At 55.9% G+C, this 14,770-nt stretch overlaps 1 protein-coding gene across 2 annotated transcripts in view; it reads left to right on the forward strand.

Annotated features, from left to right (window-relative positions):
• Positions 1–14,770, forward strand: part of AGAP3 (ArfGAP with GTPase domain, ankyrin repeat and PH domain 3) — a 156,683-nt gene that overhangs the window by 102,934 nt on the left and 38,979 nt on the right. For both annotated transcript variants that reach the window (XM_054189474.1, XM_054189472.1), the window contains exon 11: positions 3,480–3,648. In XM_054189474.1, the coding sequence (XP_054045449.1) occupies positions 3,480–3,648 (169 nt within the window). The remainder of the gene's footprint in view (positions 1–3,479; positions 3,649–14,770) is intronic.

Below are 14,770 nucleotides of genomic sequence, written 5' to 3' on the forward strand. Positions count from 1 at the left end.
ACAATTTCTGCCTCACATCTCATCTCAGTCTCCCCTCTGTCAGTGGAAAACCCTTCCCCCTCGTCCCATGGCTCCCCTCCCTGCTCCAGAGTCCCTCCCCAGCTTTCCTGGAGCCCCTTTAGGGACTGGCAGGGGCTGGAAGGTCTCCGCGGAGCCTTCTCTTCTCCAGGCTGAACCCCCCCAGCTCTCCCAGCCTGTCCCCACAGCAGAGGGGCTCCAGCCCTCCCAGCATCTCCAGGGCCTCCTCTGGCCCCGCTCCAGCAGCTCCATGTGCTTAAGTTGGGTGCTTCAGAGCTGGACACAGTACTCCAGGTGGGGTCTCCCCGGAGCGGAGCAGAAGGGCAAGTAGATGCTGCAGCACATTTGTCACCAGGTTTGTCTCCAGTGGCATGAAGCAAGTTCCCATGTCCTTTCACAGGATGACACATGCAAAGCACGTTAGGGTTGAGCTGCCTTTGTTCCTGAGGAAGGGCACGTGCTTCCTCGTCATTTCCATTTGTGGCAGCAGCTCTCACCCAGCAGGCACGTTGTGGGGTGAGCTGCTGGCAAGAACAAGTGTGCAGGATCCTCAGTCAAGGAGACGCTGGGCATCCTGAAGTTCCTTCCTCAAGATGTGAAGTCCCATCTTCACCCCCGCCTTGCTCAGGGTGAGCCTGTACAGGATGTTCAAGCCCCAGAGCATTTTTGTGCTGCTTTTGTGTTCTCAGTGGCTTTACCTTGGCGTGATTCGGGGAAATTCCTGCCTAGACCTCTCTTGCGTCTCTGTTGTGTTCTCTCCCTGTCCCTCTTGGGATGGGTGTAGGTTCCCCAGGCATCAGCAGCCCTGCCTTTCTTCTTCTTCTTCCTCCACTAGACGTATCTGCCCCAGATGTGTTTGTGCCCTGCGTCATTCTGGCTGGGTCATGCTTCTGGTACACCTACCAGAAGCTTCCTGGTGGGGCTATTCGTCTGCTTTTGGGTGTTTTATCACTCAACCTGTTTCTGGATCTGTATCTTGATCTGATCTGTATCCAGCCCCTCTTTGAAGTTTTCTCACTGGGAGTGAGGCTTAAACCGTGGGTTTGCAGTCACGGGCTGACAGAGCGCGCTCCGGCGGGCTGGGTCCAGCCCTGAAATCGAGTGTTCTGGGACTCCTCGATGGACGCGTGGCTGCCTTGACTACCAGCCTGGACCTGTGCCTGGGTCCTACAGAGCTGTGCGTTCCTGCCCGCATGCCCCCTCTCTGGGACGGTCCGTGGTGTCAGGACTTTGCAAACGGGACACGTGGCGTGGGAGCAGTGGGCAGCAGCTCTCGCTGAAGGCAGGAGTGCCTGCGGGCCTGATCCCTGGCTTCAGCACGGCTTTCCTTGTTGCATCTGTATTTTTCTTACCTTTCCGGCAGTGTGTTCAGTGAGAGGAAAAGAACAAGTTCTATGAAGAGACCGGTGCGGTCTCCTATCACTTTCCCAAAGCCTTGGAGAGTAAATGCTTCTGCCCGTGAGGAAGGCGTATGTGGTTCAGCCCAGCTTCACTGGCCAGGCTGTGCTGTGCTGCGCAGAGCTGGAGAGAAAGCATCTCCCATTTTGCAGCCAGTGGAGCCATTCACACAATCACCTTCTGTTAATTCTATCTGCAACATCAATTAAATTGTTTGTAGAAACTAATTGAATGTGGCTTAATCACACATCTTAATAGCTTTCCACGCTTTGAACTCGTTGTTAATTCCAGTAATAAAATGAAATGAGAGAACTGGCTGGGTAATTAGCGAGGAGGCTTGGGAAGAAATTGCTGTTTTATAGCATGTAATAAAAGCAGTGCGCTGGTGACCGCTCTCTCCGTCAGGCAGCCGGCTACTGCAGCAGTTGTGCTGAGTTAGGGAAAATCCTCCAGCCCCTCTGAGGTTCCCTGCCCAAGGGTGCCACCGGGCTCCCACCCAACTGGGAACAGCCTGGGGCACTGTTTGGTTGGGCTGGTTGTCTAGGAATTGCCCGGGGCACCACAGGGCGTGCGCGTGTCGTTGGAGGTCAAGTCACCCAGGAGCTGGAGGCAGAGAAGGGTGTGCTGCCACACCGCCCATCTCCTGGCGTTGCTGCGAGGACTGGGTGCCTGAACAGAGGTCTGTGGAAAGAGAATTCCAGCCAAGGAGTTGAGGTGCTGCTGAGAGGTTGCAACCCTTGCAGGTGGTCACCTGAGACCACAGAGCACTGGCCCATACAGCCCCCATCCTCCTGCTTCTTGGAGCCAAGGGCTGGGAGAATGGTTGCTCTTAAACTGATCTTGTTCATGTCTTTATCTTCTTGGATTTGGAAGCAGACAGGGACCAGCTCTGAGTTAATCTTTTTGGTGACCTCCTTGTGAACTGGAGCAAGCCCAAGCCGGTTGCCAGTTGCAGCACACATCCCCAGTGCAGAGAGCCAGGGGAACGCACCACCTCCTGATTCCTCCCAGAGACTCCGGCTCAGCTTCCAGTCCCTGCTCCCGTGAGGTCTGCCCGAGAGCCGGGCAGGGCGGTTCCGCTCTGTGCATCTCCCTGGAGATCACGTTGGTCAGGTCTGCCTGGGACATGAGCCCAAGGAAGAGCCAGCGACGTCGGAGAGGGCTGGGGAGAGCTGCAGTGCCCTGTGGAGCAGCGAAGGGGTGGGAGACATGGGCCAGGACACAGCTCCCAGGAGAGGCTGCAGGTCTGCGTCGTTATTTTGACCAGAAGGCGAGATGCTCTGAGGAGGCAGCACAGAATGATATTAACAGTCTGCACGTGGAGTTTTTGATCGTACAATACGCGGTGTACCCACAGGAACGGTGGAAGCACCAGGTTTTGAATAACTGAAGGCTGTGCAGGTGAATGTACAAGGCAGTTATCCTGAGTTGTGTTGGTTTGGGCTTGAATTATCCTAGCTGTGGCCCAAGAGGGAACTTCCAGGTATCCCATTACTTACACTATATTATATTATTAGCTGTCATAGCTGAGTGCTGTGATTAAAAAGACAAGAAATGACAGGGCAGAAGAACTGCCTGCCACCTCTGTGCTCTTTTGCTCCGTCTAATCTCTGATCCCCAGCCAGACTTCCACAAACGGGCTTGTCGTGGCATCTGACTGCCCGTGGCAACATCCCGATGTTACTCGTATCAGAGCTGACTAGTTCTGAAAGCGAGACCTGGCACTTCTCCGGCGCCCGTTCTAATGCACCAGCTAGTCATGGCAATGAGGCAGGTCAGAGTCAGGGCTTTGCCCCGTGTGTCAGAAAAGGGCTGGCTGTGGACGCTGGGGAAGTCGTAGGGTCTTTCACCTCTAGCCCACCTGGCTTGAGACTTCAGTGTAGTGCAAGAGAAACCGGCATGTGATGAGCTGCCAAGTCACTGGCTGACCATCTGTCTGTGAGCCGGTTACCGCGTGGATGAATGGACCCGGGTTTTAGTTTTGATTCCATGGGTGAGAGGGGAGCTGAGAGCGGTGGGCCAGGGCAGGGCTGGTTTTGAACCTTTTTGCCTCTCCGCTATAGGATTACATGCAGAACGTCCACGGGAAGGAAATCGATCTGCTGAGAACTACAGTGAAGGTACCGGGCAAGCGGCTACCCAGGGCAACAACGGCAGCGGCGCCCAGCGCTAGCCCCAAAGCCAATGGGCTTGCCAAGGAGCGGAGCAGCACGCAGCTGACGGGAGGCACAGGTAAGAGCTGGCGTGGGTGTCGAAGAGCTGGTGGTCGTCCTTGCCCCGGGGCATCAGCAGTGCCTTGCTTTGCTGAGCTGGAAGCAAAAGCTGTTCTGGAGTTTCTTGCTTTCACCACTCTTTGCGAGTGCCTTTGGTGGGTGCCGGCGTTTCTGTACGGGTCTCAGGTAAGCTCCTGTTGGGGTTTTATGCCGGTTAGTGTCCAGGATAGAAGAAAGAGTAAAAGGGTAACAGAAACCCTTCATAATCTGGTATTGCACACTGTGCAACGGAGAATGAACTTGGGTGACCACATCCAATTGATGAGGAATTGGTTGGATGGTCACATCCAGAGGATAGTGCTCAATGGCTCAATGTCCAGATGGAGATCGGTGACAAGCGGTGTCCCTCAGGGGTCAAGTACTGGGACCAGTACTCTTTGATATCTTCATTAATGACAAGGACAGTGGGATCATGTGCACTCTAAGCAAGTTTGCGGTTGACACCAAGCTGAGTGGTGTGGTGACATGCCTGAGGGAGGGGATGCCATCCAGAGGGACCTGGACAGGATTGAAAAGTGCATCTGTGTGAACCTCATGGGGTTCAACAAGGCCAAGTGCAGGGTCTTGCACCGCGGTCGGGGCAACCCCCAGTGCCATCCCCGCCCCAGGCTGGGGATGGAGGGATGGAGAGCAGCCCTGAGAGAAGGGCTTGGGGGTGCTGGGGGGCGAAAAGCTGACCATGGGCCAGCACCATGCACTGGCAGCCCAAAAACCCCCCACAGCCTGGGCTGCATCCCCTGCAGCGTGGGCAGCGGGGCCAGGGGGGGATTCTGCCCCTCTGCTCCGCTCGGGGGAGACCCCCCTGCAGTGCTGCCTCCAGCGCTGGGGCCTCGGCACAGGAGAGACACGGAGCTGTTGGAGCGGGGCCAGAGGAGGCCCCGGAGATGCTGGGAGGGCTGGAGCCCCTCTGCTGTGGGGACAGGCTGAGAGAGCTGGGGGGGTTCAGCCTGGAGAAGAGAAGGCGCCGGGGAGACCTTATTGCGGCCTTTCGGTACCTAAAGGGCGCCTGCAGGAAAGATGGGGACAGAGTTTTTAGCAGGGCCTGTTACAGTAGGACAAGGGGTAATCGTTTTAAACTAAAAGAGGGAAGATTTAGACTAGATATAAGGGAGAAATATTTTAGACTGAGGGTGGTGAGACTTTGCCGCAGGTTGCCTAGAGAGGTGGTGGCTGCCCCATCCCTGGAAACATTCCAGGCCAGGTTGGATGGGGCTCTGAGCAACCTGGTCTAGTTGAAGATGTCCCTCATCATGGCAGGGGTCGGACTAGATGGCCTTTAAAGGTCCCTTCCAACCCAAACCAGTCTATGATTGTGTCCTCGTTTCTGTTCGGTCCTGCTCCGCACCCCGGTTGTGTCCCGAGGGTGGTGGTGTGTTGTTGGCGCTGTGCTTCATGGCTTTCTGGAGCTGAGGACTCGTGAGATGGGGTGCTGCTGGAGTGAATGCTGGGAGCTGGCTGGGGTCCTCAGCGTCACACACAACACAGGGAGTGGGGCACGCTGGCATCGCTGTGTTCACGTGGTGCTGAGTGTGAAATAACAATAAGCCCTTCTGAACCCAAACTGCTGATTCTGGAGAGTCAGAATTAGTCTGCAGACCAGATAAACTGCCAGCGAATGATTGCAGTTACTGTCTTTTTGACCAAGGATGTGCAACTCTGCCTGTTTTCTGCCACGCTGTTGTTTCTTCGCCCCCACGGAACACCCGCAGCATGCCCAGGTGCGGTGACAATTCCTGCCTCTCCGCAGAGGCACTTCAGGCCTGCGCTTCTGGGGTGCTGTGTCTGAGGGTGCTTCTGCTGCTTAGAGAAGGTGATGGGCGCTGTAGGAAGAATTCAAAGACAAACAACAGAAAAGCTTATGGTGATGTCAAACCAAATGCCCACGTAACGCTGTATCCTGCTTTCGACAGTCGTCTCAGTCCTGTGGGGCTCACGAGAGCAGATGGAGATGTGACTTGATTACCGATCGCTGCCGCTTGGAAAACCAGTGCCTAGGAGTGAGCGCCGAGCGAGGCCTTTCAGTCTGGGTGACAAAGCTTGAGGAGACGCCGTGCGTGGAGGCTGAAGTTAGAGCAATTTAAACTTGAGAGGAGATGTAGTTTCCCAGCAGGGAGGGTAATTAAATGTTGGAATAGTTTATCTGGAGAGCTGGTGGACTTAGCACTGCTTGAAGCCTTTAAAATGAGATCAGTTATCTTTCTACAAGATATGCTTTAATCCAGCTTGTGTGTGTGTCGCTGCGTGCGTGTGTGCAGGGGATGGAGATGGTGGTCTTTTCTCATGTAGGAATCTGTGAATTTGAGATCCCCTGTTCACTGTTTTTCCTCTGGGCCCCTGAGCAGAACGGCACTCCTGTGCTACCCCGAGCGCGTGCACCCGCACGGGGCTCAGCATTAAGACAGCAACCGTAATCCGATTTTATGCTTCTTGGCTTTGGGTGGTTGTCTGCGTTGGTCAGAAAGGTTTTTTTTCTCCTGGTACACTAACGGTAAGATGTTTTCTGAGGAATTTTTTCAACTCACTCTGATGCCTCCAACACTGATTGCAGCTGACGATGCAGTCGCCACGGTAAGTGCACTGACATGATAAAAATCTTCTGAGGTGACTTGCTGACATCCCTGTGTAATGCAGAGGACTGGGTTTGGAGTCGGTAAAGAGTCTGCCCTGCATCAGATCGGCAGGGACCTTGCAGTTTTGCTGCCTTTGGGGCTGGGGATGGGACTGTTGCTGGGATCCACTGGGCATCTCTCATAGAATCACAGAATCATAGAATGGTTTGGGTTGGAAGGGACCTTAAAGATCACCTAGTTCCAATCCCCTGCCCTGGGCAGGGACACCTCCCACCAGCCCAGGCTGCTCAAAGCCTCATCCAGCCTGGCCTTGAACCCCCTCCAGGGATGGGGCAGCCACAGCTTCTCTGGGCAACCTGGGCCAGGGGCTCACCGCCCTCACAGTAAAGAATTTCTTCCTGATTTCCAGTCTAAATCTACCTTCTTTCAGTTTGAAGCCCTGTGTTCCATCATTACACTCGCTGGTCCAGAGTCCCTCCCCATCCTTCCTCTAGGCCCCCTTGAGGGACTGGAAGGGGCTCCAAGGTCTCCCCGGAGCCTTCTCTTCTCCAGGCTGAACCCCCCCAGCTCTCTCAGCCTGTCCCCACAGCAGAGGGGCTCCAGCCCTCTGATCATCTTCGTGTCCCTCTGCTGGACCGGTTCCAACAGGTCCATGTCCTTCTTGTGCTGAGGGCTCCAGAGCTGGACGCAGGACTCCAGGTGGGTCTCCCCAGAGCAGAGCAGAGGGGCAGAATCCCCTCCCTCGCCCTGCTGGCCACGCTTCTCCTGATGCAGCCAAGGATGCGGTTGGCCTTCTGGGCTGCAAGCACACATTGCTGGCTCATGTTGAGCTTCTCGTCCATTAGATGAGCTCCAGGCCCATCTAATACATGCTTTGGGCAGCTGGAGAGGGAGCACCTCCGAATTTGCAGTTCTCCGCCAGTGCACGAGTTAATTTTCAGAGGACAGAATCACAGAATGGTTTGGGTTGGAAGGGACCTTAAAGACCATCCAGTTCCAACCCCCTGCCCTGGGCAGGGACACCTCCCACTAGAGCAGGTTGCTCCAAGCCCATGAGCTTTGGAGACCTGAATGACTTGCTGTCTTACACCAGGAGTGTCTGGGTAAAACCAAATGGCCTGTGTTGAGTTCAGAGCACGTGGTCGTGGTTTCCTTGTGACCTGAGCTCTGCCAAGGCAAGCGAGTGTGCTAATTAATGTCCACTAGATGCACAGTCCTTCCCCAGGGGCAAGAAAAGAAGCAGCAGATAAAGGGGAGGAGGAGAAAACAAAGATAAAATATCTCACGCTGCCCTGTATGTGTCTAAAATACACATATGCAACACTCTGGTGATGATTCAAAACAACCTCCAAAGCAGGTACAGGCAGCGCAGCTTGGGGCTAAATAAAGTGAGAATGGGAAAGGACCTTGTATTTGTGAAACCTGTGGGACTCTGAGCTCAATGGATGTTTGTACCCTGGTATTTAAACCATTACAGGAGGCAACTTTACTGCAGTAAGAGTTGGTTTTATTTTAAGTTGCGTGTGTTCCCATTGTAAACGCTGTTTTCAGAAGCGCAGAACGTTGTCCACCTAAGGCTTGCTTTTTGTGGAACTTGTGTGCAAGTGTGATGTTGTAGGTGCCCAGGGCGGTGGTGCAGTCTCCCTCCTCAGGGATAATCAAAAACCGTCCAGACACAGGCCGGGGCACCTGGCTGCGGGTGGCCCCGCTTGAGCAGGGGTAGGACAGGACGACCTCCAGAGCTCCCGTCCAGCCCCAGCCATGCTGGGATTCTGTATTCATTTTGTCACTGTTAAAAATTTGTCTCCAAGAGCTGTAAATCTTCAGAGGTTTGGTGCAAAGATTGCCTAGAAGCAGAAGTATTGTCCTCAATTAGAAACTTGGTTTTTCTTTATCCCTTGGAAAATATATTGGGATTTGATAAAAATTTTGGGAGTTGATTACTGGAAGTTATGGAGCACTTAATCTCTTCCTGGGCTGTCAAGAGCTCCTGGCAGAATGGTCTCTGCTTTTCTGTGCTATTTTTGATTCACTTTCCAACTGTGAAGTCCTCCTAACTTTTGTTCTTGTATGAAATTTTCCTGGTAAGGAGACTGTCCAGAGGTGGAAGAGTAGTTGAGATCAAGCACAGGGTCTGTTAACAGATGGAGAGCCAACAAAATGCAAATAACCAGCATTAGTACAGCGTTTGCAGCTGAGCCCTAAATCAAGCCCTGCGACCTCAGGAAATCCTCAAGCGCAGGCGACTGGCCCGTGTCACCTCTGCAGCTCGCGCTCCTCGCCTGCCACGCTGGTGGCAGGCAGTGCTGGGCGCAGTCAGGCCTGACCGAGCAGACGGCGGGACGCGCAGCCCCACGCCTGGACCTCTGTGGACTTGCGGGATGCGTGTGCCCTCCATCCCTGTCCCCAGGCAGGACCCGCTCTTCGTGTGTCGTGCTTGCTGGCTGCCCAGGTGTGTCCTGGTAGGCCATGATGCCTGGGAAGTGCTAGCCAAGGGCAGTTCATCCAAGAATATTTTGGATGTGCCTTCCAGAAGTACCTCTCATATGCCCAGATATTTCTGTGGCACTTCTCTGCCTCCTTCTTGTCCCGTAGGTTTTCTTTGGAGACTTGCTGCAGGCTACCATTGGACCACCTGGTCCTCTGACATTATGGTTCAGCCGTGCTGGCTGCCGAGCCATTGGCTGTTCCTGGCACAGGTTTGGTTATGGCAAGGACTCTCCTGGACAGCACTTAGGGACCGGCATGGGCCGGCACAGGTTGGGTGCAGCTTTTGGGGGGAGAGAGTTACCGTGTGTAGGCAAAAGCTTAGTTGTGCCGCAGGGTGTTGGGGCGGAGGAACAGTGTTGTCAGTGTGCGCATCTCCAGAGGGACCTCTCCTGGGGCCGGGCGGGTGGCCTGGCCGCTGCCACGCGGGGACCTTTCCATGGTGGAGCAGCACCTGGGCTGCTGTCTGCCAACAGCGCGGCCCCACGGCTGGCAGGGGTCGGGGTCTGGCGTGTACCAGGAGAGGGGTCCACCCCAGTGCCTGCTGCTGTCCCGTCTGTATCCCACGCTGACGTGGGTTTTCAAGCAAGGACCCTGATGCTCTTGTGTCCCACTATGAAAAGAATCCCTTTAGTGGCACAGATGTGGTCAGGGACAGCAGTGAAATCATTTGTCTGTTCAAGCCATCCCTCCTTTGCCTAGGGCAGGAGCATGTACCTGCTCCACCTTCCGCAGTCGGGATCACAAGACTTCTTTGGGCCAAGCATCAGGAAAATGAGTGGCCTTATCCTGGGAGACAGGCGGGGAAGAAGGGACATGCAACACTGGGTTCCTGGAAAGCTGTAAGCGTGTGGGACAGGAGGGAAACTCACTTTCCTGAGCGCTCCTGCAAAACATTTCATCACTTAGATGAGACTATATTGTGACTGATGTGCATGAAGGCTAACAATACGTTAAGGGTACAAGCAATATGTGGATATAGATATAAAGAGAGTAAATGCTCCTTATGATTTGCAAAGTGTTACTCAATTTAAAAACAGTCCAAGAAGCGCTTTGAGTAGCAGAGGTTCCAGTTCCTCATTAAGCCATCGGTACTGCATTGGCGTGAAACGAGAGCACAGACTGGCCTTGGCAGCAGGAGACACACCACGAACAGTTTAAGGTTCCACGGGGAAGCACGGCAGGGCAGAAATAGGGCTGGTTCCGACTCGGCTTCAGCGTTTGGATCGGTTAGCTCTCTGGTGGACGGGGTGGTCATCTGGCTGCTGGACCCCGGCTTCTGGAGCTAGAAGGGGGTGGAGGCATGAAGTGGTCTCACTGATGGAAAATTCAGGGTGCTTTGCATGGAGGTAACGAGTCAAAACAGAGCGGGAAGCGCTGGCACTTCTGGCTGACTGCACCCCGAGATGTGAGGAGGGAACCCCAAAGTGGGTGGACAGATTCTGGCGTGGTCTAAAGGACCTGAGTAAAATGGGCATTCTCCGGTGTCCGTCTGTGAGAAATCCTCTCTAGCGGGCACTGGTCAGCACCTTCCAAATGCCCCTGAAGCCAGAGGACAGCCATGGCTGTGGGTGCTGGTGGGGTTCAGCAGCGGGAGCCCTGCCAGGCCCCGTCCTGCCCAGCTCTGCCCGCGCTCCCGGCACGGCCGAGCACCTCTGTCCCTCCCCGGCATCCGTGCCACGGCCAGGGCTGGTCCTGTGCGGTCCTGGACCAGCCGTGCTGGGAGCAGCCATGGCCTCTCCCGTCCCTATTCCGGCAGCACCCTCCTCGCTCCCCAACACCAGGGTGGGACGTGATGGTGCTGCCAGGCATGTGGCGTCTCCTGGGAAGGATCAACACCGTCGGCTGTCACCAGGGCTCAGGCGGCGATTCCCAGGTTACACACTTTGGCACCAGCTACCTGTCCAAACCACTCCTGCATCTCTGGTGCCAGCTGGAGAGCTTTGAGGGACGGTGTCGGCATCGGCGCGGCCCCGGTGCTGCAGCCGGCTGTGGGGCGCCCGCGCCAGCGCTGCCAGAGGGACTGCGGGATGCACCAGGCTGCCGGCACTTGGCAGGGCAGCGGCATGCCGGGGGCAGGTGGCAGAGGCCCGGCCTCCCCCGGGCTGCGGAGGACTCACCTGTGTCCCCAGCCCCTTCTCCCTTCCTCCCGGTGTCCTGTCCCCACAACGCTCTGCCCAGGGGTCCCTGCCCGGCCGGCGCTGGGTGTCCATGGAACACGCCACGCCCTTCGGCTGCATTGCCATGCGTTTGCCCACCGCTCATGCTAAAATTGTCCTGACGGACTCCATCGTGGCATTTTCCAACTTTTGGTATCTTAACTTTATCATGAAAATTTTCCCTGTAATACACTTTTGTAATACAGCTGGAAGACCTGTCCTTTCCTGAAGAGCAGACCTTCTGCCCTTTGTCTCATCGGCAGATTTACACCCCGGATCTGGTGAAGGACCAGGCCGTCTGAGCACCATCACTCTCCGAGCGAGCCTCCTCTCGCAGGAGGTGGAGACGTGGCTGGCCAGGAGGATGCTGGGCTGTTTCCTGGGCAGTTGGGGCTTGCTGGGATGTGGGAACAAGGGACTTGGTCCAACAGCTGGTGGATGTGGCTCCTTTATTCCTGACCTCCTCTCTTCTGCCTGTGCTCTCCTCCTCTGCTGCCCCTTGCTGCTCCCAGCCATTCCTGCCTGCCTCTCCCACCAGCAACTGCATCCCCTGCTCACTTCTCCTCGGCGCTGCCGGGCAGCTGGTGGCGGTCAGCGTGAGCACAGAGCAGCTCTAGTCAGAGCTGGTGCTCCGATTCCCCAGAGCCAGTACTGCAGCAGCACGGGGGGCCAGGAGAAGCAATTGCTCATGCTGCAAATCCGGCTGCAGAGAAATAGGCACATACACTTGTCCTGCTCGTGTCAGAGACTCACAGAGACTTTGAAGGATCCATCTGTGCTTCTCTAATTTTCCACACCTAGAAATCGGACCACCAGAAGCACCTAGGTTAGTCAGAGCATCCCTGCATCTGGGTTTTGGAGTCAGATGTGTCCTAAAAGGACACTGATACTTGCTAAAGGACTTTTTTGAAACCACTAGAAGTTCTCCACAAGCAGTGGGAACTGTGGAGACTCCTGAAGTCTCAAAGGAAGAGCACAAGTGGGTACTGGCCTTTGGAGAAAGCTGAGAAAGGGTTCCTGGCGATCGCTGCTCAGTCTTGTAAACCCTCGGTCAGGTGAGATGGTGCTGGTTACAGTCCAGCGGTGGAAACGCCTCTTTGTTCTGGGTTTCTGGACTGGAGCAGTGCTGGGCCAGATGCTGGGCACAGCGAGCATGGGCGGCCTCCATCGACCGCAGCTGGGGCAGAGGGTGCCCACAGTGCCCCAGGTGAGCCCTGGGCACGGAGCTTCGCAGGGTGACGAGGGCACCTCGGCAGGCAGCGCGCGAGCAGCACCTCGCAGTGTCCCCCGTGCCGGGAAACCCGCGTGGTGGTTGGGTTGGAGAGGGCAGGAGGGGACGTGCAGGTCTCGCTCACTGCCAGAGCTAAAGGATGATGGGTTCTGGGTGCAGCTTGGCTGCGGGTGCGGGGCCTGGCAACGTGTATTTGCTGCACATGTGGCAGTGCTGGTTCAGGTGTCTCCTTTGGATCCCCGCGGTCCTCTTCCCACCGGAATAATCGCTTCTCTTCCACTCTTCTTCAGGGATCCCCAGATGTAGCTTTGCTGTATCAGTGAGCTCACCCTTTTCCACTTCTTTGCCCCACCTGTATCTCGTTCAGTGCGGGTTTCTGGCACGAAGAATGAGGGCAGCTCTTATTCAAAGTGCAAACGGGATGAAAGGGAATTTTTTAGTGGGAAAGGACAGATGGTAGCACAAGAAGAATATGGAGACAATGTCAATCAGCATGAGAGACAGGTCTCAGCACAGCTGTGGCCCTGAGTTCTTGCTTTGCAGAGGTTTGTAGGGACTTACTCCAAAGCAGGGGAAAAGGGCATGAAGGATGCAGCCTGAAAATACGGTACGTGATGCCTGTGCCCATCCTTACGCACAGACTTAATGTGGGCACGCATGGAGCGCGCGGGCCTATTTCTTGCCGCTGCATTGCCGCTGGGCAGTGCGAAAGGAAGCCAAGCAGCTGAACACTGGAAAACCTGCGTTCGGATGGGAAGTTGAAGTGTAAGGAGAAATCAGCAGAGACTGCTGACATTGTTGTGGTCGCGAGCAGCTACATGGAGGCAGAGTTTCCGACGGCAGAAGGCTGGCTGATCTAGCAGGCAGAAGCAGCGCAGATGCTCCTCAGCCTGAAATGCTGAGCTGATGCAGCAGTCCCAGGTGAGATCTTCTGGCCAGCATCACCCAGGCAGCTGGGCGAGGTGGCTCGGAGATGGGACTAAAGCAAACAGTCCGTGGGAGAGCCAGAGCTCTCGTGGTATCAGGGGAGGAGGTTGAAGGACAAGGCTCCGCCTGCCTCTGCGGTGGCTCGGTGAGGGGCTCCCTGAGGACCAGGAGCCTCCCATGGGGTTGGCGGGAGAGCAAAGGCTGCACCAAGCGTCTCTGGCGCAGAGGAGGCTGAGCAGAACGAGCGGAGGTGGTCACAGTGTAGGGGTGAGAGCACTGGGGTCTTTTATGTGGGGGGAGAGCTGGAAGGGGCTGATGCTGCTTGGGCACCTCTGCCCGGAGGAACGGTCCACATGGTCTGACACGTGTGTGCAGGCAGGCTGTGTGTGAGCCCTCCTCCTCCTCCTCTTCCTCCTCCTCCTCCTGCTGCAGGATTGCTTCTGTAGCCAAGGGGGAGCGTTTTCTCAAGTGTGTCTGTGGTGGTGGAGGCACTGCTTGGGCTGTCTCGGCTGATGCTGGTGTTTGCTCTGAGGTGATGAGACTCCAGCTGTCCCCGTTTGAGTTATGAGCGCTTGCATTGATTCACAGCCCCGCTGGCTACTCGGCACGGGCAGGAGAGCCCTCCGTGCGCTGTAGGTGGGTAGCTTGCCTCTCCCCTTGGCTGCTGTGCCACAGGGGACCCTGTGCTGGTCTCGGCCGCTCAGCGAAGCACCCGGGAGCCCAGCCTGGGCTGGAGATGGTGCTCATTACGTTTGAAACCCAGCCTCCAGCCTGGGCCGGGGATGGTGCCGGGCTTCCCAGCAGCCGCAGGGTTTTTGCTAGGTTCTCGCTGATGCCTCTCAGCATGGGTCGGTGTCGCGTCCAGAGCAGATTGCCCAGGGGCTTTTGCAGAAGGCAGGCGGGAGGAGAGCACTCACCGTGCCGCCGCCAGTCCCTGCCCGGCCGCTGGCGCCAGGGTGCGCGGTGACGCCGGGGCCCCCCCGTCCCGGAGCATGTTCGCTGCCCCCCGATGCTCTGCCTCTGCAGAGAGAGGGATTGGCTCCCCCAGGCCGGGGTTGCTGAGCCTGCTGTGATCATGTCACGTCGGGCTCCGTCGATGTTAACATCTCATTATCTTTGTTACTGTAATTACATTATCCGCTGCTTTATGCAGAATTATTCTCCGAGGACTAATTGATGGATCCATGTTTAATTCATTAATCATTAGCATCAAATTCGACAATTACAGTGCACACTGATTGTGGAATTTCAAATGTAATGAGGGAAGAATTAACAAAGAAAAGGGAAAACCTGTTTCCCTGGCATACCGCTGCTCGCCGTGGGGGACAATGACATTGAGGGAAGAAGAGGCAGCAGAGAGCAGGGTGGCGCGGGTCATGGCAGGCGGGAGGCTGGTGGGATCATCCCCTGCCTTTCTCCTGGTGGTGGCTGCACGATGTATTTATTCTTTCAGGTCAGAGCAGGGTCATTCACCCCCTACGAAAGAATGGGTATTTTGGTACTGAGGAGGAAAAGCTCAGCTCTCACTTCGGGAGCAAAGTTGCCTTCTCCACCCAGCAGGTAGCCCGTGGATGCGGGAGCAGCACGTCTCACCCTGCCATGGCAGGTTTCTGGGGACACCAGGAACACCCCCAGCGTACACGCGTGCTCACACACTTGGCGGGGAAAGCTGGCTGGTCGAGGTGTGATGTCTTCAAAACGAGCTTA

The sequence above is a fragment of the Rissa tridactyla genome, chromosome 2 (genome assembly GCF_028500815.1).
Source record: "Rissa tridactyla isolate bRisTri1 chromosome 2, bRisTri1.patW.cur.20221130, whole genome shotgun sequence".
In the NCBI taxonomy this organism is placed as follows: Eukaryota; Metazoa; Chordata; class Aves; order Charadriiformes; family Laridae; genus Rissa; species Rissa tridactyla.